This window comes from Heteronotia binoei, chromosome 3 (assembly GCF_032191835.1).
Source record: "Heteronotia binoei isolate CCM8104 ecotype False Entrance Well chromosome 3, APGP_CSIRO_Hbin_v1, whole genome shotgun sequence".
In the NCBI taxonomy this organism is placed as follows: Eukaryota; Metazoa; Chordata; class Lepidosauria; order Squamata; family Gekkonidae; genus Heteronotia; species Heteronotia binoei.
This window is the reverse complement of record NC_083225.1, coordinates 155,839,327-155,863,890: the sequence shown is the minus strand read 5'-3', so window position 1 is coordinate 155,863,890 and position 24,564 is coordinate 155,839,327. Positions and strand designations below refer to the sequence as shown.

At 41.1% G+C, this 24,564-nt stretch overlaps 2 protein-coding genes across 3 annotated transcripts in view; one reads left to right on the top strand and one right to left on the bottom strand.

The window, feature by feature from the left end:
* The window catches only part of RFXAP (regulatory factor X associated protein), a 104,655-nt gene that overhangs the window by 15,635 nt on the left and 64,456 nt on the right, over positions 1 to 24,564 (top strand). The gene's annotated exons all lie outside the window — the stretch shown is intronic.
* On the bottom strand, positions 421 to 23,040 carry SMAD9 (SMAD family member 9). 2 transcript variants are annotated; one of them, XM_060234666.1, is made up of 6 exons: positions 22,443 to 23,040; positions 19,485 to 19,739; positions 17,939 to 18,076; positions 14,422 to 14,643; positions 12,323 to 12,579; positions 421 to 1,143 (listed from the first exon to the last, which is right to left on the bottom strand). In XM_060234666.1, exons 1-6 carry the CDS (start codon positions 22,852 to 22,854, stop codon positions 1,000 to 1,002), a joined length of 1,428 nt encoding a protein of 475 aa, XP_060090649.1. In that variant the 5' UTR covers positions 22,855 to 23,040; the 3' UTR covers positions 421 to 999. The 2 variants fall into 2 exon arrangements, with proteins under 2 accessions (XP_060090649.1, XP_060090651.1); XM_060234668.1 differs by having other exon boundaries at positions 423 to 1,143; positions 17,966 to 18,076.

The following is a 24,564-nucleotide window of genomic DNA, read 5'->3' as shown; positions in this document are numbered from 1 at the left end:
ATTTAACCCTATCCCAATGAATGGCACTGGTGGGGAAAAATACCATACCGACATCAGGACATAAGACAAATTTGTCCTAGACATTACAGAGAAGGGTAGGTAGGATCTCAGGTAGGAACCAATTTCCTATACTTTCAGGTTATGTTAAGTAATATAAGAGAGGTGTATGATTGGGTGCCACTGAAATTGGCAGCCATGTATTTAATATAGCATGTCTCTCCAACCTCAGATTTCATTTTAAATATTGCAAACACAGACTTGAAATGATGTGACTAACACCTTGTGAAATCTTGCAGATGTGTATGAGTCAGTGATGAGAGGGTTTGACTGCTAGGCATAGCTTTGACTCTACATAATTGAAAGAGGGAAAACGAATGGCACAAAAGGCAATACACTGAGTAGATCCATGGCGTATGGATCTATCTGTGCCATTAGCCATAACAGTTTACTGGCATCTGCGTAACTGGAGGCACCATGCCTCAATCACCAGGTATGAATGACAAAAAAAGATGTGGTCAGAGCCATGTGGACTTTCACAAGCATCTGACTGGCAGGAGCTGGAAACAGAATGTCAACTAGAGGAAACATGGCCTGGCTTTAGCATGAAAGTTCTTATGAATTTACATGCCATTTAACTGGACGTGCAAAATTTATGTAAATTATAGAGGTTTGCTTCTGTTGGTGCAGTTTTGAATTTTTTAAAGCAATATACATAAACACTGGCCTTACTGAAACCAAAAACATGTCTGTTGACTCTGGATTTCTGTAACTTTTTCCTGCAGACAGCAATACAATGGATCAGACTGGCACCATATTAATAATCACAAAATGGACCATAAAACATTCACCAACACCACCCTTCCAATAATAGACTATGTATATACACATTCATATATTTACAGCTACATACAGAAATTCAGGGTTGCTGCAATGGGAGAATTCTACCGGCAGCTGCCTGCAAATAGTGTTCATCCCACAGACAGGCTACAGAAATGATTCTTAGGAAACAGAAGAGATTGGGTTGTGCGGAGAACCCATTTGCGTCAGCACTTTATCTAGCCATTGCAACGGTCCATGGAGGTGGATCTCAATCCAGCACGGCGTACTTGTAACATCCTGCCGATGGTATTCTGCTCCCCAGCCCTACAAAGAAATGATCAAAAAGGTGATTGCTATTTTGTCCTCTAACTAATCAAGGAAGGTCTAGTTCTTTTGCATTCAGTGCAAAAACTGCATAGTCGTTTATGACTAGGATTGCCACAACCAGTATGGGTGGGGAACTTAACAGGGCTGTGAAGAATTTTATACACATGCTTGAACATCACTTAAACATCTCTTCAGTGACTCGCAGCTGACCATGTTCATGGTTTTTGTTGAAATACACTGTGTTTTCAGCTTTTGTAATCAATGCAAAAATAAACCTTTTCAATCATTTTTATTTTATTTATTTGTTGGATTTATTTTTATTTGTTGGATTTAAAAACCCAATGAATCAATCCTGCTCTTCCTGCCTTCCCACAAGGGGGCTCAAGGCAGGTAACATCAGAAATTAATAAGCATTAAAAACCAATTGATACAATAAATTCTTAAAAACAAACAATTAAAAGATGGCAAAATACACATTACATTACAGTATAACCCCATGAGCTGGACAGATGGTAACAGGAGTCACAACCAAGTTAATAATACCAATACTCTACATGGGCGGATGAATAGGGCGGCTTTTAGCAGGGAGGCCAAATAATTGGGGGTGTCCACTTCCTCAACCAAAGTTGTGGCAGAACAGCTCCATTTTACAGGCCCTGTGGAACTACAGTAGGTTCTGCAGGGCTTGATCTCAGGTGGGAGCATGTTCCACCAGGTACAGGCCAGGATAGAAAAGGCCCTGGCCCTGGCTGAGGCTAAGTGGAAATCCTTTGGGCCAGGGATAACCAGTAAATGTTGATCAGCTGAGTGCAAAGCTCTCCAGGAGGTATATAGAGAGATGGTCCCTTAGACATGTTGGTCCCAGATTGCTCAGATCTGTTTGGTGAACTCTCCCCAAGATTATTCACCCTTGAAGGAGCAGTAAAGCTCTTCTGCCTTCCAACAGACAAATTCCAACAATATTGAGCTCTTCAGACACATTGACTATTGAAGTGCAAGGAGCAAGCAAAGGCAGCCATGTGACTAAGCCACCTCAGGATACAGAGCTGAGAGCAGACGTGCTCCTTCTCTAAGGTTGCTGCAATTGCACTATTGGCACAGCAATTCCATTGGCGGAAGAGGGTACCTTTCAACCACAGATCCCTCTAAGTTGTGCTAGGGGGTGCTGGTACAATTTTTTAAAGGCTGCTCACAGATTTCTGTTTCTGCCCACAGATACCATTTCAGCCACTGGAAACAATGGAGGCACTTCTTTTTGAGGCTCAGAATTGTAGTCCCTGGTCCGATCTTTTTGAAACTCAGGGAGGTTCTTGAGGAGCAGCATCAGCAGCTGTGCTGCAAATTTGGTGTCTCTGCCTAAAAAAAAACCAGACCCCCCCCAAAACCCCAGATACCCCCGGATTGATTCTTCCCATTGACTATAACGGCCCCCATAGGCTAAAATGGAGCTGGATTTTTTTTTTTTTTGCCCACCCCTATTATGCTTTTCACTATGATTTCCAAACTGTCTTGAGTCACAGGGAAAAGTGAGATATAAATGTTTTAATAAATAAGTTGTTTGGACAGGTTGATAATATTTAAGCAACTTCCTGTTTTTTAGGTTAGGCAGGATTCTGGCAGTGATTGTTCCTCCTCTGTTATTGTTCCTCGGAACTTTCTGAGAGTTCCGTCTCCTCCTCCTGAGAGTTCCACCTCCTTGTCAATGGAATAGTATGTGCAGCTGCATAACAATCTCTGGATGAGCTCCACCACCTATTTTTCTACAAAACGACCCCTGGTTATACTTGATCTGTAATGCTGGTTGTTACATTTCACAAAAAACAAAAACCCAAAGTAGACTGCAAGAATTCTCCCCACCCGCAAGTGCTGATATGTTTTCTGAGGGTCAGTGCAGGCCTGGTCTACTGATATAGTGGACTAGGCCAGGTAGACCCATTCTCCAGATGTTAGGTCTACCAATATAGTGGAAAGCGGTGGGTAGACCTATTCTCTGGAGGCCAGGTCTATCAACATAGTGGAAAGGGCTGGGTGAGATTTGACAGATTTGTTTTCTCTTACGTTTAAATTATTCTTAACATATAGTTTAAATATAATTGAAAAGAATTTATTCTGATATTTTTACAAGTTTATGGATGTAATCTAAAAAACTAATTTATGCAGTAGTCAAATGTAGATTCACTCATAACTTTAATGCCACTAGCTTTGTTTGCTCACAAGTCTGTTCTACTGGAAGGGCAGCTATACATTGAATTAAATAAATAAAGTGAAATTTCTGCTCACAACATTGCAGAGCTTAGAGGAAATACTGCTTTCAACTATCGACCCGCACTTCACCCCAATGATATCTGCAAGGGTTCCCTGACCTTGAGCAAAATTTCAAGTAGCTCATTTGGCTGCAGCAGGAGCAAGCAAGCTGGAAAGTCTTGTTCCATGAGCTTCACTCTTTTTGCAGTGCTTTGGTTCTGACCCACTGCAATCCAGTTTATTGCACAAATTTTTGCTTACAAGTACTCCAACTTAAAAAGGGAAATCCCCTTCACCATGGGAACTGTTATTGCTGGATCTGCTCTAAAAATACAAAATAACTTTTGAGGTTTATATATTGTACATCTGATGTTTCTGGAATAAAACAATCGCTGAACCAGCATCAGATCCGTTGTGAAGTTCTTGTCTCATTAAGTGATTCTCCATCCCCCTCTGGTGGTGGTCTGAAAACAGTTTCTGGTTCATTTTTGTAAGTATTTGTTCTGTATAAGCCACATGGCACTGGAGTGCTTGGTGTGTCTTTTTTAACACAGTAATTTGCATCCTTGGAGCTCCTTACAGTGCAGTTGTCCAGGATGGCAGATGAAATAGTTTGTTCCACATTTTCAAGTGAGTCCCAAAGGGACATGATATAATGAAAAACGAGTTCTGTTCACAAAACTGGGCCCAAAGAATGGTGAGAGCAGGGCCAAACAATATTAAAGTCTTGGCATATTAGCCCTGTGTGACAACCAACAGGCTACTGGCAGGAAACCAGCAGAAGTACAGGGAGGCATGTGACAGTGCACTGTCACTTCCAGGGAAAACACGGAAGTGCTGTCATCCCTCTCTAGGAATTGCTGGAATCTGGCAATTCCTAGAAAGGTATAACATCACTCCAGGTTTTTCCCAGAAGTGAAAGGTCTGATGAGATCAGCCTTTACCATGCAGCTTTCCTTCCCCAAAGGTATTGAGAAGCCCTAATAAGTGCAAACACTATATAACCTTAAAGGACCAGATGCATTGAGGCACTAAGGGATGGGTGAGAGAGGCCCACTCCTCCAGGAACTCCAGCAAGGTTAGGGAATTTGCAATTCTAATACATAAAAATCTGCACATGGATGTACTTGATTCCACACACATACTGAAGGGAGATATATTTGCCTTTTACTTAAACAAACAATTCATATTTGTACTGAGCAATAAGCATCTAGTGTTGGTGGCCCTTTTCCCACTTTGTTATGATAGAGAACTTGAAATTACACTGTGATCACAAGAAGGAACTATAATATAGTGACGGGTCCTCTTTAAGACAAAAGTGGCAGGTGTTTCTTTACCTCATCAATGTAGATCACCCCTGCAAAGCCCTAAGCTTCATCAAGATTTGCATGATGTACAGTGCTTTACTTTAACATTTAGACTGAGACTAATACGTACATTTCTCAAAACTCATTTTGTCTGCTGTCAATTGGACTATTTTCTTTTTAGGGGCTTGTTCCAACTAAAGTGCTTTCTTGCTTTATTGGTACCTGTGTTATTTCAAGTCACTTCTGTTTCACTGATAGTCTGGGAGATCTTCCTTAAGGAGATTAAACACAATGACTAAACACAATGCTCCACAATGAGGTTGAAAAGGAGAATGGAGCTTCATAATAAAGACTTCCTATCTACCAGTGTTACTCATACGGTCACCTGGCCCATTTGTGGGACACTCCCAAAGCATATATCTAAGGGGATTTACCATTGCTTCCATCTCTTGCAAAAAAAGTCTGTTGAAAAGCTGAATAAACAATAAACTAAATTACAAGATGCCACAATCTATTTTTATTCTGCTTCTACTTCTGAGAACTACAACAGTATGATGAAACTTAGATATGAAATTAACAATTTGCTTTTATTGTAGTAAACAACATTATTGCGTGTCAACAGAAAAACAGCCAAATTACTGGCTTTTAGACTAGAACAAATAAACATTGGACAAGTTCATGCCACTCCAAAACCAGTTAGTGACCAATTCAGGAAGTTTTATTCAAGTCTTTAAACTAGACCAGGTCTCCTATGCAGAGACTGTTTCAAAGTTTCTGAGCAACCTGTCAACTTTGAACAAGAAACATCATGAATTTCTGGCAGCTCGTCCAATAGATTCTGAGATTCCAACAACAAAAAATAATTTGAAAAGTAGTAAGGCTTTGGGCCATATGGGTATCTTGTAAAATAGTATAAGGTCCTCAGCAGTCAACTGGTACCCCTCTTGGTTCAGACTGCAAAAGATGCACAAGATGTTCTGCCAAAATCAATGAATGAAGCAACTATTACAGTTCTGCTCAAGCTAGCTGCTCTAACTACAGGCCAATATCTCTCCTAAACACTGATGATAAAATCCTTGCAACAACTAGCAATATACCTTAAAACATGTGTTACATGTGTTGTTCCATCCAAATCCAGTAGGATTTGTCTTACAGAGGCAACATGCTAATCATGTGGTTGATATTATTGCTTCTTCAGAACTTTGGCGTGATTCTTTGTTGGATCCTGTTGCTGGATGCACAGAAGACCTTTGACAGGTTGAATTGGGAGTTTCGGTATTATGCAACACAGTCCTTTGTCATCCTGTCAGAATTTATTAAAGGTCCTTTATAAAGAACCTTGTTCTAGAGTAATTACTAATGGTTTCCACTTATATAGTTTTCCTGTTTCCTTTGGCACATGTCAGAGTTGCCCTCCTTTGACTTCTAGTGTTCTTTTTGAGGAAGAGTAGGTTTTTATACCCCACTTTCTCTACTGTGACCTTGACAGCGGCCTCAGACCAGGGTGTCTGCCAAACTTGCAAGACCACCGTCCCAGGTTCCTCCTTGGCCATTGCAGCACAAGTATAATCAGATACTTTAAACCCTCTGCATCGTTAGTTAGTTCTGAGCATCCAGCTCTGCGAGGCTTCAGTTTCATGCTCTCCCAGCCAGTTCTTCGATGCCTCCCTTTCTGTGACTCCAGCAACCTCCCCCACTTCATCAAAGCCAGCTAGCCAGTCTGCTTTTGCATTCCTGATTTGTCATTTCCAGTCCCTTCCTCCCCAGTCATGTTGTATGCTATCTCCAGCTACTGCCCTGCTTTGATAGGGTCTTACTTGTATGTCACATCTATCTTAAGAAGTCTCAAAGTGGCTTACAATCACCCTTCCCTTCCTCTCCCCACAACAGACACCTTGTGAGGTAGGTGGGGCTGAAAGAGTTTTGGGAGAACTGTGACTGGCCCAAGGTCACCCAGCAGGCTTCATGTGGAAGAGTGGGGAATCAAACCCAGTCTCCAGATTAGAGTCCACTGCTTATAACCACCATAACATGTTGGCTATAGAGCCCATGGCATGTGCCATCTGGCAATCAATGGGAATGGGACACTGAAATTCAGGCTCATCTTATGTGCAGATGGTGTACTAGTTCTGCTGTCTGATCCTGAGCAATCATTACACAAACTACCAAACCTCATCACTGAATTTAAAGAGATATCCCCATTAACTGTGATCAATCTCATCCCCTGGAAGGCATGAGAGGACCCATTTCATTGGATATTCACAATCTGTCACTATTTAATTTTGACGCTGGATCTGTCAAATACCTTGGCCTTATTGTTCTAAGAATTCCTTAGTTCAAGTGAATACAAAGTAGATTCTGGAACAGCTTTCCCAAGATTTAACTATGAGTGTCTGGGGAAGAATTAGCACGCTTAAACTGAATGCTACTCACATATTTATGTCTTGAGAGGTCTTCCAGTACATACACCCCAAAGATTTTACAAAAAGCGATTTTGTTCCATAAATTTATTTGTGGTCCCTCAGGCAGGCCTGAAAAGCTTCAGCTACCAGTGAAATAGTGAGCAAAGTGCTGTGAAATTGCAGCCAACTTATGGTGACTCCAGCAAGGGATTTTGAAGGCAAATGAGAGCAGAGTTAGTTTTTCATTGCCTTCCTCTGCAGAGTCTTCCTTCCAAGTACCAAACCTAAGCTTCTGAGATCTGACAAGATCGGCCTATAGTGTGCTGCCTTCCCTCTTGCCACCAGCAGGAGGCTTTAATCTCCATAATCTGCATCAAAAACACTCAGCCTTCTTGCTCTTCAATGTGAAATATTGGACTCTAGTTTCAGAGTAGAAAACATCCCAAAAGGCTCACTAAAAATGACCCAGCTCTATCCCCTATGTAAATAGGCAACCTTGGGTTTAAATCATTGCTTCATTTATTCTTTTGTAATTGAGCTACTAGGGTGGCACTCTATTGACCTTTCTCTAGTCCAGTCCTCAGAAATTCTCCCTAGATTATTATAATTATTTACAACTTTTAAGAAGTCAAACAAAACACAATCTAGATTCTCCCAGCCCCAGTGGAACTTGAAAGTGAATACTCCAACCCATTTATCCCAATGAATATGCGTTTAAATCCATTAAAGCTGCTACCCTGGATTTGTGATTAAAGCTCACTCATAAATAAATAAAAATGCATAAAATCTCTTATATAAATACACTGGTATCCTCTTAGATTTAGTCAGACACCTACAAACAATCTTGTCCACATGCTCTGGGGATGCCTCAAAGCCACACGCTTCTGGAAAGATGTTGTATAGTGAATTATATCCCAAACTGTGCCTCCTCACACCTAATAATCTAATCACAGGCTACATCCCAGCTTTATCAGCACTTCCCAATCATCACACATTATGGGTTCATAGGACAGACTTGGTTGCCCAGCAAATTATCTTACAGCACTCGAAATCTTGTGTTTCCCCCCCTCCAATAGGCCACATTTTGTGCAGCAGGAATATAAAATGTACAGTGAGAAATACTTTTGTGCAGTTGGCAATATGGGCTTTAAAAAAGAACACAATTATTTTTTAAGACAGATGGATACGAAAAAAATGTAAAGAAATAGAAAATTAAGATGATTACGGTTACCTCAGTCTTCATAACCATATATTAACATTGTATTAATGGGACTAACTACTTGAGACTAATCAGCTCACATGAAGTTTGAAAATGAAACACTTTATAAATGCAGCATTTACACAGCAATACAAACACAGAAAAGGAAATCCTGCCCCCCCCCACTGTGTCATGTGTCATGTCAAAATCTCCTTTGATTCAAGATGGCTAGATCATCACCATTTGGGACAGGGTGAGGTGAGCAATATTGCTTGCAAGTCTCTGAGAAAATTCCTATAAACCACATCTGGGCTCTTGCTTTATCTGTGTCTTTCATTCTGTGTTCTTGTTTATTCATCCATAAAAGCACTGATGCCCTTGGATCCCATTCAGTCATAGCATATTGTGATAAATGTAGAGGTATTCATTTTCTGACTCAATAGAGATTCTGTTTCTGTTTATGGACTTCAGTATGACATTTGTACTGATGAGATGTACAACATCAGCATTATGAGGCTTTGCTGCTAGAATATGTGCCATGAGAATGGCCACAGTTCTCTATTTGAATAACGCAAGAAAAACTGACCAAACAGGACAATGTCATCTTACAAACTTCATCAATGTTTTCAAGTTGAAAGTGAAAGTTCCACAAGTTCAGGGTCCATACCTGGCAACTTGTGAACTGCTTCCAGGTTTACTGAAGGCTGCAAACTAGAAATGGCTTCATAATCAGCAACATATCAGCATCAACTTCAGCGTGCTGATTCAGCAACTCAACAAGTGAATCAATATGACTTTATTACAAACAGCACCATCTTTCCTGTCAGAGAGTCCAAAAACCTGCCTTATCACCTGTGTTGAGAGATGCTCCATCTGTGACCAAGTAGTATACATGCATGAGGATATGTCTAGCTGGTTTTGATCTAACTGTGCTGTGGCTGGCATTCTCAACTGTATTCAGACTTCTCCTGCACCATGGCTAGAGTTCACTGGCACCTAGAAAATACTGCTTTTCATTGCCAAATCTTGTAATGATTTTCACCATGACATAAACATTGTTGATTCTGGTTTGGTCCATAGGGACCAATGTATCTCTAGTCAATGTCTTAACGAAGCTGTCACTGTCACTTTCTACAGTGCACTGCAGAAATTCCTTGTCAGCATTTGGAGAAGTACTGAAAGTCCATCTCAGTCTTGTGTGCCACTTCTGCAGTATTAGAGGGAAAAACAGAGACGAACCTACTCACAACTACTCTTGCAGGAAATGAACATGCACTCAGAGTCAGTTTCTCTGTATCTTCCTGTGTGCAAGAAGAGGCCACCAACTTTTCTGCCAGTTTTTCATTTCATTTCATAATGCCTTTCTCATAGATGTGAGAAATATGTGATGTCTCAACAGGTGTCAAGGTTGACAGGTGCAGTGCTTTAGCGCAGGGGTGGCCAACGGTAGCTCTCCAGATGTTTTTTGCCTACAACTCCCATCAGCCCCAGCCAGCATGGCCAGAGCTACCGGAGAGCTACCGTTGGCCGCTCCTGCTTTAGTGCTTTCAGTGTAATAGGATCATTCCAAATGTTTTTGAATTGTCCAGTCCTGTAAATATTACTGTCACATTCTTTTTCAATGGAAGGCACCGGAATAATCTGGAAAATAATTTTACTGTGTCAGGAAACATGTTCTACATCAAATGTAGTGTTGGACATTTAGATTAAAATGTTCAAAGGTGTTGTCTAATTTGAAAGCTGGTTTCATAACACCCGTTTGATCTGACATTCCACAACCAGACATAGTTGGCTTGGATGTATTGCTTTCAGCATCTCCAACAACAGTGTGAGTGCCCCAATTTCTTCTTGATCATTGGCAGATGAAGGAGCATTCGTTGTGCAGCAGTAAGTGTATATACATCAGCAAACACTAGAGGTTCATCAGCAGGTGCAGATAAGAGTGTAGTGGTGAGTGAAGTGCCAGCAAGTGGTGCAAGAGGTGTGTGAGCTAGCAAAGGTGGTGTAGGTTGGAAGGTAGAAGCCAGCACTTCAGAGAGTTTGGTCTTGCACTAGCAGTCTAGGATTGATGTTTTTTTTCATTCTGGTACAAAACAGTATAACTGGCACCAAAAAGAAATTTTAGGTAGGAAGGCTATACAAGGGATTAACAACTACTGAAAAAGTGGGTTAAAAGAAAACGGACCAACTGTTTTCCCCTCCCTTCTATCTAATTGTATCCTTATAAACAATCCTGATACTTGACCTAATCAGTAGGAGACTCCAAAGATGTTTGATGAAGACGGAGCTTCACTCTAGCAGCCTGTAAACTACTGTCTCCAAACCCACAGTTCTTCTTAACAGCCCTTCAATGGATTTCTTCCTTCTCAGCAAGCACCTCAGTACAGAACAGGCCTACTAGATTTCCAGCTCTTTGTGTAGACTCTACCTCCAAATCTAACTTTACTATCTGCTCTCAAGCACAACAGCAGGAATTATAGTATAGGCCACAAGTCATGCTACAATTCCCAGGCTTCTTTGCAGCGTTGTTGTTCTTGTTTGTCAGTATACATTTTGATCTACCTCTGTCAGAACTCATGTATCACATGACTGGAGTTCAACATTTCAAATCAGACCTCAAATCAGCCAGGCCCAGCCTAGCCCAGCAGACTGCCTTATAAACTGAATGTGGCCAAAGAGAATCCTGGAGACGCAATGAGTGATAGAGATGTAAAAATGTTTGTGCATTTTGAGCATTATCAATAAGACACAAGATTGTCTGAATTCCCAGCCTTCTAATGCAGTCACTTCAACCAGAAATCAGTACCTGATTTCTAAAAGGCTCTCTACCAGTTCCGGGAGACATACTCCCAAAGATAAAAATTAGACCCTTTTATTTTCACATCCTCTCCTCCTTTCTTTGGGGTCACTTTGGGGTCAGGTAGCAATTTTTCTCCAGGTCAGCTTGGCCAGTGATCCTGGGTTGTTGTTGTTTTTTGCCATCTTCTGGGCATGGAGCAGCGGTCACTGGGGTTTGGGGTGGGAAATATCTGTGAATTTCCTGTATTGTTCAGGGGGTTGGACTATATGCCCCTGGAGGTCCCTTCCAACTCTACGATTCTATGATTCCTGTCAGTCTCTTTCTCTTAATTTCTCGAATCATTCCAATTTCCCCTTCCCTCTTTTACATTATTCGTTTTTCAGTCAGAACAAATTTAGGAAGCATTCACAGGATTGCAGATTTTTGTGGTAGCACTGGTTTCTTCTGCAATAGGGAGAAAACCTTAGAATAAATCCTGCTTCCCTCTGTGGATGATTGGGTTAGTGATACATTAGATGTCTGGCAAGCTTTCTTTTATCTCCTTGATCAATGATGCCTCTCGCTATGTTAAAGTAATGTGCAGACCCAGCAGCTTTTCCCCAAGGGAACTGAAGCCATTCCTCCTGGCTTGCCTCCTAGCAACTGCAGGAACTCACCGCTCCACAATGGAGACCAAGAATACCACTAATTTCATGACTGTTTTGATCATATTTTACTTGCATCAACAGCATTCAACATCTCAGACACCCAACAGAAATGCGTATTTTTTACCTGTTAATGCACATGAAAAAGAGGGAAATTGCTCTCAACCAATCCAAAACAAAACAAATTGTTAAGCAAGTATCAAAACAGATTATAAACAATTGAATGTAGGCACATAGCCAACTGGTTGCAGATTGTAAATCACCCCAAAATGAGAACTGCAGTATGCAGATCACAGTATGTTTTATTTTATTTTTAATGTCTATTTGTTTCATCATTAACAAACATTTTATTTGAAACAGCTGATGTTTAATTACAGGGAGATATCAAGCTTCTTTGCTTTGAGATAATTTACAGTTTGCAACCAGTTGGTTCATTTCTTATATCCAGCTGCTTGTTTGTATTTATTAATGGCAGAACTTTTAAAAGAACCCTCTGCAAGTAACAAAATATGTCTACAATAAAAGAGATTAATGATGTCATTTGGTAGTGCAGTTTCACTTTGGAAGAAAAAAAATCTTACTTTAACAAAGCTCATCCGGATGGTACACATCTTGGTTAGCTCATACACCACCTCAAAGCCGTGATTAACTGACTGGGCGAGCAACTGGGCAAAGAGCTGGTTGTTGAAAATCTTTAGGCTGCAGCCACTGGGGATCTTGCAGACAGTAGCTGGGTGGAAGCCATGCTGATAATTACAATTGCGGCTCTGCACAAAAATGCTACTGTCACTCACACACTCGGCATATACCTCTCCTCCAACATAATAGAGGTGAACACCTTCAAAGTGAGAGAAAGAAACAATGTGTACTTTTTTGCTGTCTTCATCCACAGATTATTTGCTCTTAAAAAACCAAAAACAAACAGTAGCTCCAAAGTGTTCTATGCACAGTGCTTAATGCATTTTAGGGTACTTTACAGAACACAAAAAATACAGGCACCATAAAAATACAGGCACATCTACAAATAGGATTGCTCTCCAATAGAAGCAAGAGTCCTTTGCCACCAGGTCCTGGCCCCTTCTGCCGATCAGTTGGCCTGTGGGGTAGGGTTGCCAAGTTTGATTGTCCTGGCAGTACGGGATGGGAGGGAGCTATCCAGGAGTGTAAGGGGGGGGCGGGACACAAATGTCACGCAGAAGTGATGTCATCATGCTGGGGACATTGCACACCAACACTCTAGCATTTTGCCCAAAACTGTATGGTTATGATGGAGCTTTTGGCCAAAATGCTAGAATGTCAATGTGCAGTGTCCCCAGCATAGTGATGTCACTGCATCGATCACACTGATGCAAGATGGGCCTCTTAGAGGTGGGACTTCCCCCACTGGCCAGAGGTGGGCTGAAGCCCAGAAGATTGGGGGATTCCCTGGCCAGACCGTGAATCTGACAACCCTACACTGGGGAGACTTACCAGTAGAAAGAGGAAGGCCCAGACAATGTTACTTCTGGTGCACAGGAAATCATGTCATCATGCCAGTGACACTGGTGACACTGATATTTGGGCAAAAACTCTATGGTAGAAGCCATTTTTACCACAGGGGTTTTGCGCAAATGCCAGAGCATCACTGCACCATCGCAGCATGATGACATAATTTCTGCTGCATGCCTAGGTCTCCCACCATCTTCTTTTAAGTTTCCCTTATTCCCCGCCAGTTACCAGAAGGGAAATGGCAACCCTATCTACAAGCCCAGTACTTAAAAGTGGCATGCGAATCTGACTACAGAGTGGGTTATTAACTGTGGTGCAGACATTCTGCATCTTCAGTTTCAAACAGCTTGATTACTTGAGTAAAAGATAGGGCCCTTGCATTCTGAATAGTAAATGAATTGCTCCTAGCTGATTTGCTCCTTATACTTTATTTACTTCATTTATACACTGTCTTTTCCCCCCATCAGTCTCGTCTCCTCCATTTTATCCTCACAACAACCCTGTGATCTAGGTTAGTCTGTGCATGTGTTACCAGCTCATAGACACCCAACAAGCTTTCATGGCAGACTGGGGATATGAGCACAAGGTCTCCCAGATCTGATACTTAGATGCTTATGTAGAACCCATGTCCAACTAGACAACTTAGCATCAGAATAGGTTATCTGAAGCTCTGATTTTCTTTCTTTTCTTTCATTTTTTAAAAAGGTTCTGATTTTCTAAATCAGGGCTTGGCTGCTGGCCCAGGTACTTTCACTACTTATCTTTCTCCTCTGGCCTCTGCTATCCCTCTCTCCATTTCTGCTAAGCCCCTCCTACCTTGAAGACTGCTGTGACATCACCGCACTAAGGAGAAGGGCTTTATGGCCAACACAAAATGGAATTTTCATTGACATTCTGGCAAACCACAGAAGAACAAAGTTCTTGAGCAACTCACTAAGTTATATATTCTATGCACAACAGATAGTCACAAACTCTCCTAGGAGTCTCATGAACCATGCAAAGTGTACAGTATTTACCATGAAGAAAATATTTCAGACACACCCTAAATAGCCATGTGGCTAAAACGAGCTGCACAGAGATCAGGGTCAAATACTACTTCCAAGCACCGTTTCTTCTCATAACCAATGATAATCATCATAACAATAATATTACAGTTCAAAACATCTCACAATGAAGAAGGGTTTGCTCTTACCCTTTCCGATGTGTCTCCTAGTGTTTTCTATAGTAGAGTTCCTGTTTACATTAGACAGCAGCCCCAGGCAGAACCTGTTCTTATTGTTTGAAGGATCTGTAAAGCCATCTATAAGTATACTTCGAGAAGAGGCCTGAAAAGTCTCCCCTACTCGGTTATTGAGTTCATAATAGGCTACTGAACACCAGTGCTGCGGCTCTTCATAACAAACAGGTCGGAAGTCTAGAAGGACAATATAGAAGGTTGAAATGAAATCCCACAGTGACCAGAAAAGAGCAGAGTTCCTGTCTCTTCAGCACAACAAATATGACCATTATCAGAAGATGCCTCCATGATAAATTCTAATTTTCCAACTCAGTTATTCCAAACTTTACTTGCTATATTGTGATGACTTGCAACCACTTGGTAGCTGCTTGAAAATTTACCATGTGGCAACTGTAACCTGGGAGGGTAATCAGTAGCATGTAGCAGTTATCCCAAGTATCCAAACTCCTCCACTTCTCCAGATTTCTGACAGCTGCCTAGAGGTGTTTATCATGTGATTATGCCTACAGATGTTGCCTTGCTAATATGATTCCAGACACTGAGATGCATCTCACCAACCATCAGTGGAAGTCATAAGAACATAAGAGAAGGCCTACTGGATCAGGGCAATGACCCATTCAGTCCAACACTCTGTGTCACACAATGGCTGAAGCTCAGCTGCCATCAGGAGGTCAACCAATGGGGCCAGAACTCCCACTGTTGCTCTCCACAAGCACATAGAATATTAGTGCAATACACATAGTATTCCAACTATACTTTGGGGCTTAATAGACACTGCCGGACCTCTTCTCCATGTTTATTCAAACTCCACTTGAAGCTGTCTATGCTTGTAGCCACCACCACTTCCTGCAGCAGTGAATCCATATGTTAATTACTCTTTGGGTGAAAAAGTACTTCTTTTTATCTGTTCTATGCCTACTGCTCATTATTTTCATTGAGTGCCCCTTGAGTTCTTGCATTGTGAGAAAGGAAGAAAAGTACTTCTTTCTCCATCTTCCTGCAGCAGTATCCAACTAAATTCTAGGATGATGTACCTTTATATCACCATGTTCCTGTTATTCCAGCAATCCCTTTTGACTCCTGGAAAGATTATCCATAAATTTGCAGGACCCAGGACCCAGATAGATAAAAAGTAATACAAACTGGAAGACTGCAGTGAGGAGGGGGGATTGAACAAAATCTTTGGCAAGTGAGCATAAGTGTGTGGGGGGGGGGGGGCGGGATGCAATTTCTCCCTCTTCACTGCCTCATCTCAGTCCAGATACCTTTTGTCTGTATGGTCCCCATGAATCTGGACATCATCTGCATCATTCTGGCGGTTATTTGGATACAACCCATTGTATTGTTCAAAAAAGGAACTCTCACATGTACACGTTTTCTTTTCAGACGAGATGAATATGTGCAAATGGGTTAATAATAATAAGTTTTTAAGGTTAAGGAAAATGGATGCGCATGCCCCCCTTAATTTAGATGTTCCCCTCAATTTCCTCGTTATTGTGTACAGACACCCTCAGAACACAGTAACTATTTCTGAAGTATCCATTTTACAAACACTGTGTGCAGTTTGGATCTCCATAACTCAATAAAAGTGGGTTGGCAGAGCAGCAGGAACAGAGTTCTGCTCACACAAGAGGAATTTCCCACCTCCACCTTTTCACTGCCTTTGAAAAGCAACTCCCGGTTGTTGGGGAATCCTCCAGAATGGTACAGAATACAACATGGGTTGCGGGAGGCACAACTGAGGGGAGAAGTCAGCAGAAACCAGGAGCTTTGCCCCTTGCGAGCAGAAACAGTTTTCACTAATGTACTATAGATGTCAAATTTTATATTAGAGGAGAAATAGAAAAAGACAGTTAAATAATTTATTTATATCGTAGTTTCTCCAAAGCTTAAGAAACTTCACAAAACCAGAAGTGGCTTAAATAGAGGCTTTTTATCTAATAAGAAAAAGAGGACTGAGTGGAAGCCACTAAATGATGTGGAGATCAAAGAGAAAGTTTGTCACACTTGTCAAAAGTAACTCTCACAGTCCTCTGCAATGAAGGAGGCAGCAAGAAAAAAAGAACTAGGTCTTCACACAACATAGAACACACTGGGAATTCACTGCCACAGGACACAGCGCTGACCAGTAGGATATATGGCTTTTTAAAAATTCTTTGTTTATTTATACCCTGTCTCCTTCCTCAATAGGGACCCAAAGTGGCATACACCATTCTCCTCTCCTCCATTTTATGATTAAACGTGATATACCATTTTATTTATTTATTTAATTTCTAGCTCACCATTCTGGAGGCCCCAAGGTGGTTTATATTGTTCTCCATTTTATCCTCCCAACAACCACTCTGTGAGGCAGGTAAGGCTGAGACTGTGTGACTGGCCCAAGGTCATCCATTAAGCTTCCACAGCAGAGTTGGGATTCGAACATGGGTCTTCGAGATTGATACTCTAACCACTACTTCACCCTAGTTCTCATGCAGCTTGCATTATAATTGCTCCATAAGGAGAGGAAATGAAACTGTATTTCCTAAGCAATAGCCCCACTGCTGCTGCATGATAAACTGTTTTAAGAAAGCAGCTTGTGAAGTTTCATGGGAGTTGCTTTTGAAAGAAATAAATCACATAGTCTATAATAGTACTCTGGATCCCTACAAGTAGTTCTACTAGAGAGAGTGAGGCGAGGTTTCCAGGAAAAAAATGAATTGGAGATACTCTCATGCCTTAATGTGCTGGGACAATCTCATTTGATATCATGTGTGTGTTTTAGTGTGAGTGAGTATTTGACAGGAGATCTTTAACATATCTGATTAATGTAAACAGGCACACATCTACGACTTTAAACCTGTACAATTTGACTGGAATTTTCATAAAGTTGCTAATTTTTTTTTTAACAAGAAACATTTATAAAAAAAATGCTTGCACTAGTTGTCCACAGAAAACTACAGCAATGGAAAATTTTCTGCTTCACATTACTATTCAGAGATTATTTATTTGCTATGGCTAGCAAAAGCATAACCTTTTATTTAGAGCTGGAGCAATGGTCTGAGTCAGGGGTGGTGATTTTAAAAAAATGTTTCTTAAGAGACTAAAGGGGTGCCAGATGTTGTAGTGAACCATAGAAATGACAGGTTCTTCATCTCTACAGCCCTACAGAGAATGAACTAAAAAGGTCACTGGAGTCTGTTTTGCTACCTTGGGCTTTCATTACCAGCCTAATAACTGAACTGTTTGATCTGTCCTGTGAAACAAAAAAACAGCTAACACTGAAGTTTTCAAGCCACTGCACACAGTATGATCCTAAAAATATTCCAGACCAAGCAATAGATCGACACAAAGAATCTTTTGGAATAAAAGATTTGAGTTTGTTGTTGTTAAGGATCACTGCTGTTAATGATTTTAGGTACTTCAATCAATGGACTGTCAATCAGGCATTGTCCACGTCTTTCCCTAGAAAGCAATACAAATATTTACATACGCTTGTGTTCTTCATCTGCAGATTTACCTCCATTGGGCAAAGACAACACTAACTGACTCTCTGCAGGTGGGTGTACAGGACGTCCAGTGTGGTTTCCTGGTGTTTCTCTTGCATGATAAGGAGGAGGTGGTGTTTCAACTGGGAGGAAAGGCAAAAAGACACTGGATTTGACACTTTATTAGAAGACCAGCATATGCATTCACTAGAGAAGGGCTTAAAACACAGCACTGGTTCTTCTGCTTTTTCTTAATGTCTAGGTTATGGCTGATTCAGCAAAAGAACTGGGTGAAACCAGCATCTATATATGAAGTTCATACCTCTGAGATTCTTGATAATTTTTAAAACAAAGAATGGAACAAAAATATATGAATTAAGTAAGTAAATAGCAATAACATGGCATTTCTAAATATCAGTTTATCTGCTTCCTTTATTATCAAACAGAGGCAACATGGGAGAAAGTTTTAGAACGAAGTGGTCAATTAACAAATTTGTGGGACCCTATGGCATTCACCAAGGGTTTGGGGCTGTGACTCACAGCCAAATAGACATGACAAGATGAAGTCCTGTCCACCCCACTGTTTTAAAGCTATGAGAGCCTGCAAGGTGGGGCAGGCTGAGGTATTCTTTTGTAGTCTTCCCTACCCTGTCTGCCTTTAAGTAGCAAAATAGCTACATGCTCACATGCAGTGGCTATTTCAGCACTTGTAAAGGTAGAGAGGGGGGAAGAAGGAGGAGGAGATTGGATTTATACCCCACCCTTCACTCAGAGAATAAGAGTGGCTTACAATCTCCTTCCCTTCCCCTCCTCAAAACAATCACCCTGTGAGGTAGGTGGGGCTGAAAGGACTTTGAGAGAACTGCTCTTGAGAGAACGGCGACTGACTCAAAGCCACCCAGCAGCTGCATGCAGAGGAATGGAGATTAGAGTCCGCCACTTTTAACCACTATACCAAACTGACAATAGGTTCTCTTTAAAAAAAGAAATATTGCAGCAAAATCTAGATTCTTTCTTATGAAGAAAGGCAAAGTGTCTGGGGCATCTTGCTTTAGAAACAAAGATTACTTGGGGTTAGATGAAAAGTGTTTTAAAAATATGACTGGTAGGTACAGAAGGTGGAGGAGATTCCTTTGTCATATACTACTATAACATTTCATTGTCTGGTAGATTATTAAGAATGGACAAAAAGAATTACCATTTCATACAATGCGCAGTATGGACCATCCTGCCACACTGTGTCAGTGTCTGTCTAGGGATGACCACAAGTACTTAGATGGCTTTAAAAGTGGGATTAGACAAATTTCTGCGCACACACAGAGTATGGTGATGGTACCACAAGAGTTCCAATGCAGTTATGATTCCCAGGCTGCCTACTTCTCCTAAATCTCTGAAAGCCCCTTTCACCTCCAAGTATCATAGTAAAACAATTGTCATGTGCTTGAAACACTGGAGTAATTTTCTTCATTGAAAATTTAGCGAATTTCCTTGCTCTCTGAAAAAAGCATTGGGTACTAGAAAAGGTGTCCGTGTCTTGAGGTTTTCCCATACCTGTGACTTGATAAGGACTTCCTGGTGCAGAAGAGCTTCCTGGAGAGTCTGGGTAGCTTGCGCTGTTAGGTGACTGAGAGAACATATTGGGTGATGCTGGAAAGGGAGTGCAGGGAGGCTGCTGGAAAGAATCAGGATAGGTTGCATTGTGAGGCATCAGAGGCTCACTGTGAAGAGACGTGTTCCGGAATTTGGCAAGGAGGCTGAGATGTGGGTTAAACTCACTATGTCTTGGAACCAACACTGGAGGCAATACTAGAACAAGAAAAAGAAGGCCCACATCATCCTTCTTACACTATTCCTGGAATGTTGACATCAACATGTTAACTCAGAGTAAAGAAACGAAATGCAGTAGGAATTCCACAAGAAGAGACCTATGAACTCACAGATTCCCTACCCCATCTCCCAGCCAGCATCTTCCAATCATTTCTTCATTTTCTCCCCACACCTAGTTTCATGTTTCCAGACCCCTCCCTCGAGTCTCTCTCTCAGACAGACACAGGCATGAAATCTATTTGTGAAGAAGATGCTTAGTCTCTTGTTCTTCACAGTAGGTTTTCTCATGAGTAGAACCAACTGAAGCTACAATTAAAGACCCTCTTACCCCTACATGATTCCAGGGAATAGTGGCATCACTCCTATCACAGTAGCTGACTCAGTGAAGCCAGGAAGAAACCTGCAGAAGCCACTGTCAACAGCCCGAATTACTATTATTTTAAAGTCCCATCCCTTACAACTAAAATAAAAAAAATATAAAACAGACTTCTTCCTTTCCCAGCTATCGTATGTCATACATTTGACCTACAAGAAGATTTATCAAAAAATATTAGGATGTTTATTTAATCTTTCCAACCAATATTAATCATTCAAGAGAAAATGTCTGTGCAAAGACTAATTATAACATTCAGTATTTCCAAGATAGAAACTTATATTACAGTTCAACAAGATTCCCACAAAAGACTTGTTACATGTAAACGGCTTTGGGATACACCAATCAGGATCTGGAATCATGGAGTTGGAAGGACCTCCAGGTTCATCTAGTCCAACTCCCTGTACAATGCAGGAAATTCACAACTACCTCCCGCCAAAAAAGAAGATGGCAAAAAAAAAACACCCTCTCCCGGATCCCTGATAAAACTGGCCTGGAGAAAAATTGCTGCCTAACCCCAAAGTGGCAAACAGCATTTCCCTGGGCATGTAAGAATGGGCCATGAGAACTAAGCACTGATGCAACCTTCCTGCCCTCCTTCTCGTGATCCGCCTACGTTCACAGAATCAGAATTACTGTCAGATGGCCATCTAGCCTCTGTTCAAAAACCTCCAAAGAAGGAGAGCCCACAATCTCATGGCTTCCATTTAGTACTAAAATGAATATGAAAATCAGATGTGTCTGCTTTGGAAAGCAGCAGTAAAATAATCAGAACAGGAGAAAAATTTTAATTTGCAACTTATGTTTCCCCTGCCCACAAAAATAATCAACAGTAAGAGAAATATAAAGTAGCAAGGATGGGGGGGGGGGGGCAAAGTAATAAGAATTTCTGAAACTCTGCTTTAGCACCATCAAAATAATGGCTCTTTTTCACATTAACTGCCTTTCAAATTTCTTGAATCTGATTTGTGACTAGTTTTTGTAAAATTGGGTCAAGCAGCCACCAGTGTACAGAGATGGGGCCTGTTCACATAGCCAACACAGGTTTTGTTGCTACACAAGAAGTACTAGACAGGTTGTGAATGTTGGCTCCAAATCAGTGGCAAGCTGGGTGGGCATATTTGCATAATATGCTTGCACATGCTAAAGATGAAACACAGTGAAGTGCCAAACCTGTATCCTACAGGTGTGTACCACTATGCAGCCATCACTTAGCTCATAAAACACTTTCATGTATCTACCACAACCCAGATGGCTGAACCTAATTTGCTATTACAAAGATCACTAGCAATCACACAACAAATAGGTACAAGCCTTGGGGCAGTCAAGCATAAATTCAGTGGGAAACTAAAACCAGCCAAAACTTCAGCACCTTGGACAAGGACAAATATAAGAAAGGCTATGAGAGAGGCATATAAAGCAAATGAAGAATGGGTGTTTATTGTTTAGCCTGCATTTGAAGCACCCAAAATCACAGTTGCTTAAAAAAAATATTGTACAAATTGCACAACCAACTTCCTAAGTCCCAATACTGGGTGGACATAAATGGTGTAATTTAGCTTTTTAAAAAGACAGTTCAAAATGAAGTGCATCGGGATAAGCTGAACTTGTGGGAGAAGTGATCATGTCTTTACAGAATTCAAAGCAGAATTGATGTGTGCTGGATAATTACCAACTTGCAGAAGCCATGTCAATTGCACAGTAAAGTTGAATTGCAAGTAGTGCCTATAAGAAAGCAAACACTTTATCTTACAGACTCTGCCCAGATATGGTCAACTCCCATTCCCATCATACTAACCATGGTTTGGACTGGGATACTACTGAAAATTACCACTGATGGAAGGAGCTCCATCTGCAGTATATGACTCTTTTCTCCTCCCTCCCACTGAAGCCACAAAGGCCACTCCTGAAGGATGGAGTACTCTCCTCTTCTAGAACAGCATAAGTTGGAAGTCTGCAGTGTGTGTATGGGTGGTGGGATCAGCAAAAATCACACACACACATCAGTGAAAATTAGGCAGGATTCATTTCAGTGGCTGCTATCTCTTATATGTAGTCTTATATTTAGGAATAACTAAGCTTCAAACTGCCAGAAGTTAGCAACACTGGATTTTTTTTTCATTACTATTCTGTAATGCACTTCTTGTATGACTGCTGGAATAAGCCTTTAAAAGGCTTGAATGAACCATGTTTTTATCCTGCATTAGTAAAACCTCTTTCCTGTTAATGGAGTAGGAGGTACAGTCTGTTATGTGACACCCACTGCTGTGATCACCTTGACTGAAATGATCTGTAGACGATTTACTTACCTGGGGTTTCCACCCGCCGATAATGGTAGGGATTAATGCACACTTCTTTCTGCTTGGAGCCAAAGGGGAATTCACAACATTCCAAGGGCTTTAATTCATGATGAGACTGTAAATCAGGCCACCGCCACACTCTGCAGTAAATGACATGTGGCAGACCTTTACGATGAGATACCTGTAATCTCCCATCCAAAGACCGTGGGATTGTGACACACTTACTGGGCTGTCCAGGACAGCTCAGTGCCTTCTCCAGCTCCTCCATGGCACCTTTCTTTTTCTTCAGCTTCTTTACCAAGGAATCAACAGCTTTTTCTGCCCACTTCTCCTCTTCATCTCCTTGCTTCCAGCCTAGCAGTCTCTTTACTGCTGGGCTAGTGAAGGAGAACAAAGAACTAATAGGGGTGCTGGAGTGCATATGAATTGGAGATGATAGGTACAGTTGTAAAGCAAGGCCCAGGTATTTCACTTCCTCTCTCTCCAGCAACAAGGCTTGGATAAAAAATATAGGAAGGACAGCTGTCTTTGAAGTCAGGATCCTCCACACATTATCTTGAAAGTTGTTCAGAATATTTCATCTCAAATGTCTTTAAATGTTGAAGAAGTCTGCAATTAAAAAACAGCATTTAGTTGGGACACTGAAATTTCACTCTACACTTTTTCTGCTTTTTTGTATTAAAATAAACCTTTGCCTTTTGTCTTTCAAATACATATCTTGTGAATGTCAGAACCAGACTTTTAAGCATTAGCAAAATTCAACAGGAACTTGACTTATGAAAGATACAGTGAGAAAGTATTTGGGAATGATCTCCACATCTCTTCCATGTGATGCCCTCAGTATCATCACTCCCAGACATCTTCAGTTTCAAATTTTCTTCAAATTCAGCTACTAGAAGTAGAATACATTAAGCAACTTTATGCAAGAACAAACAGTACTTGTTTATTCAGTGTTTCAGATCTGAGTACTCACAAACAGATGAGGAGGAACACACAAGAGATGTTTATTGCTTCAGATGAGAGGTTTTTGTGATCAAGAAGCATCTTAGGGAATTCCGCCCCCCCCCAAAAAAAAATCATGAAGTAGTAATCAAGATGGCTAGCCATGGTAGTCTGTCTGTAGCAGTAGAAAAGAGTAAGAGTCCAGTAGCACCTTAAAGACTAACAAAATTTGTGCTAGGATATGAGCTTTTGTGAGTCACTGCTCACTTCAGAACTTCAAAAAAGAAGTAGTAATGTTAATCTTCAGCTTTTGAGATTCATAATAGTTCTCTTATTTCCTTAATTCATTTCCTTTCTTTCCTGTATAGTAGTGGCAATGTTCATATTTAGTCTCTTTTGCTTTTGACTACCAGTTCAGCATTTCAGTTTAAAACTAGTGATTTTCAGCCCTCACCTGCATAGCCTGATCTTGATGGATCTTGGAAGCTAAGCAGGGTCAACTCTGGCAAGTACTTGGGTGGGAGACCAGAAGTCAGGAGGCAGAGGCAGGCTTTATTTTATTTTATTTATTTTTATTTCATTTTATCAAATTTATATCCCGCCCTCCCCTGACGGGCTCAGGGCGGCTAACAAACAACAAATTAAACCACATAAGCATTAAAGACAAAATACATAATAAAGTCATTCATACAATTTACAATCCTAAAACCAAGATGTGCATTTCTAATTTCTCTGATGTTCTTGTTTCAGTTATAAAATTCAGTGGGGTTGTCAATGCTATGGAGTAATAGCTACCTCCCTTCAACTGTTAAAAGCAAGTTTAAATAATTCGGTCTTACAGGCCCTGTGGAACTGTGGCAGGTCCCACAGGGCCCTGATGTCTTCGGGGAGGGCATTCCACAAAGCAGGGGCTATTACTGAGAACGCACTGGCTCTAGTGCTGGACAGTCAAGCCTCTTTCGGTCCGGGGATCTTAAGGAGATTTTGAGACCCTGAATGGAGTGCTCTCTGGGGCACATATGGGGAAAGGGGGTTCCAAAGGTAGGCAGGTAGTCCCAGGCCATATAGGGCTTTAAAGGTTATGACCAGCACCTTGAAGCAAATCCGGAAGGCCACAGGCAACCAGTGCAATGTTTCCAGCACAGTTTGAATGTGCACCCATACAGACAGCTCCATTAACAACCTGTCT

Bases quoted from the DNA above. Each gene is read 5' to 3' on its own strand.
- SMAD9 (XM_060234666.1), bottom strand. From the start codon at position 22,854: ATGCACTCCAGCACCCCTATTAGTTCTTTGTTCTCCTTCACTAGCCCA. The intron at 14,644-17,938 runs GTATGTAAATAT...TTGTCCTTCTAG, and splicing joins TGCAGATGAAGAACACAAGC to ACTTCCGACCTGTTTGTTAT. The intron at 12,580-14,421 runs GTAAGAGCAAAC...CTCACTTTGAAG, and splicing joins TAGGAGACACATCGGAAAGG to GTGTTCACCTCTATTATGTT.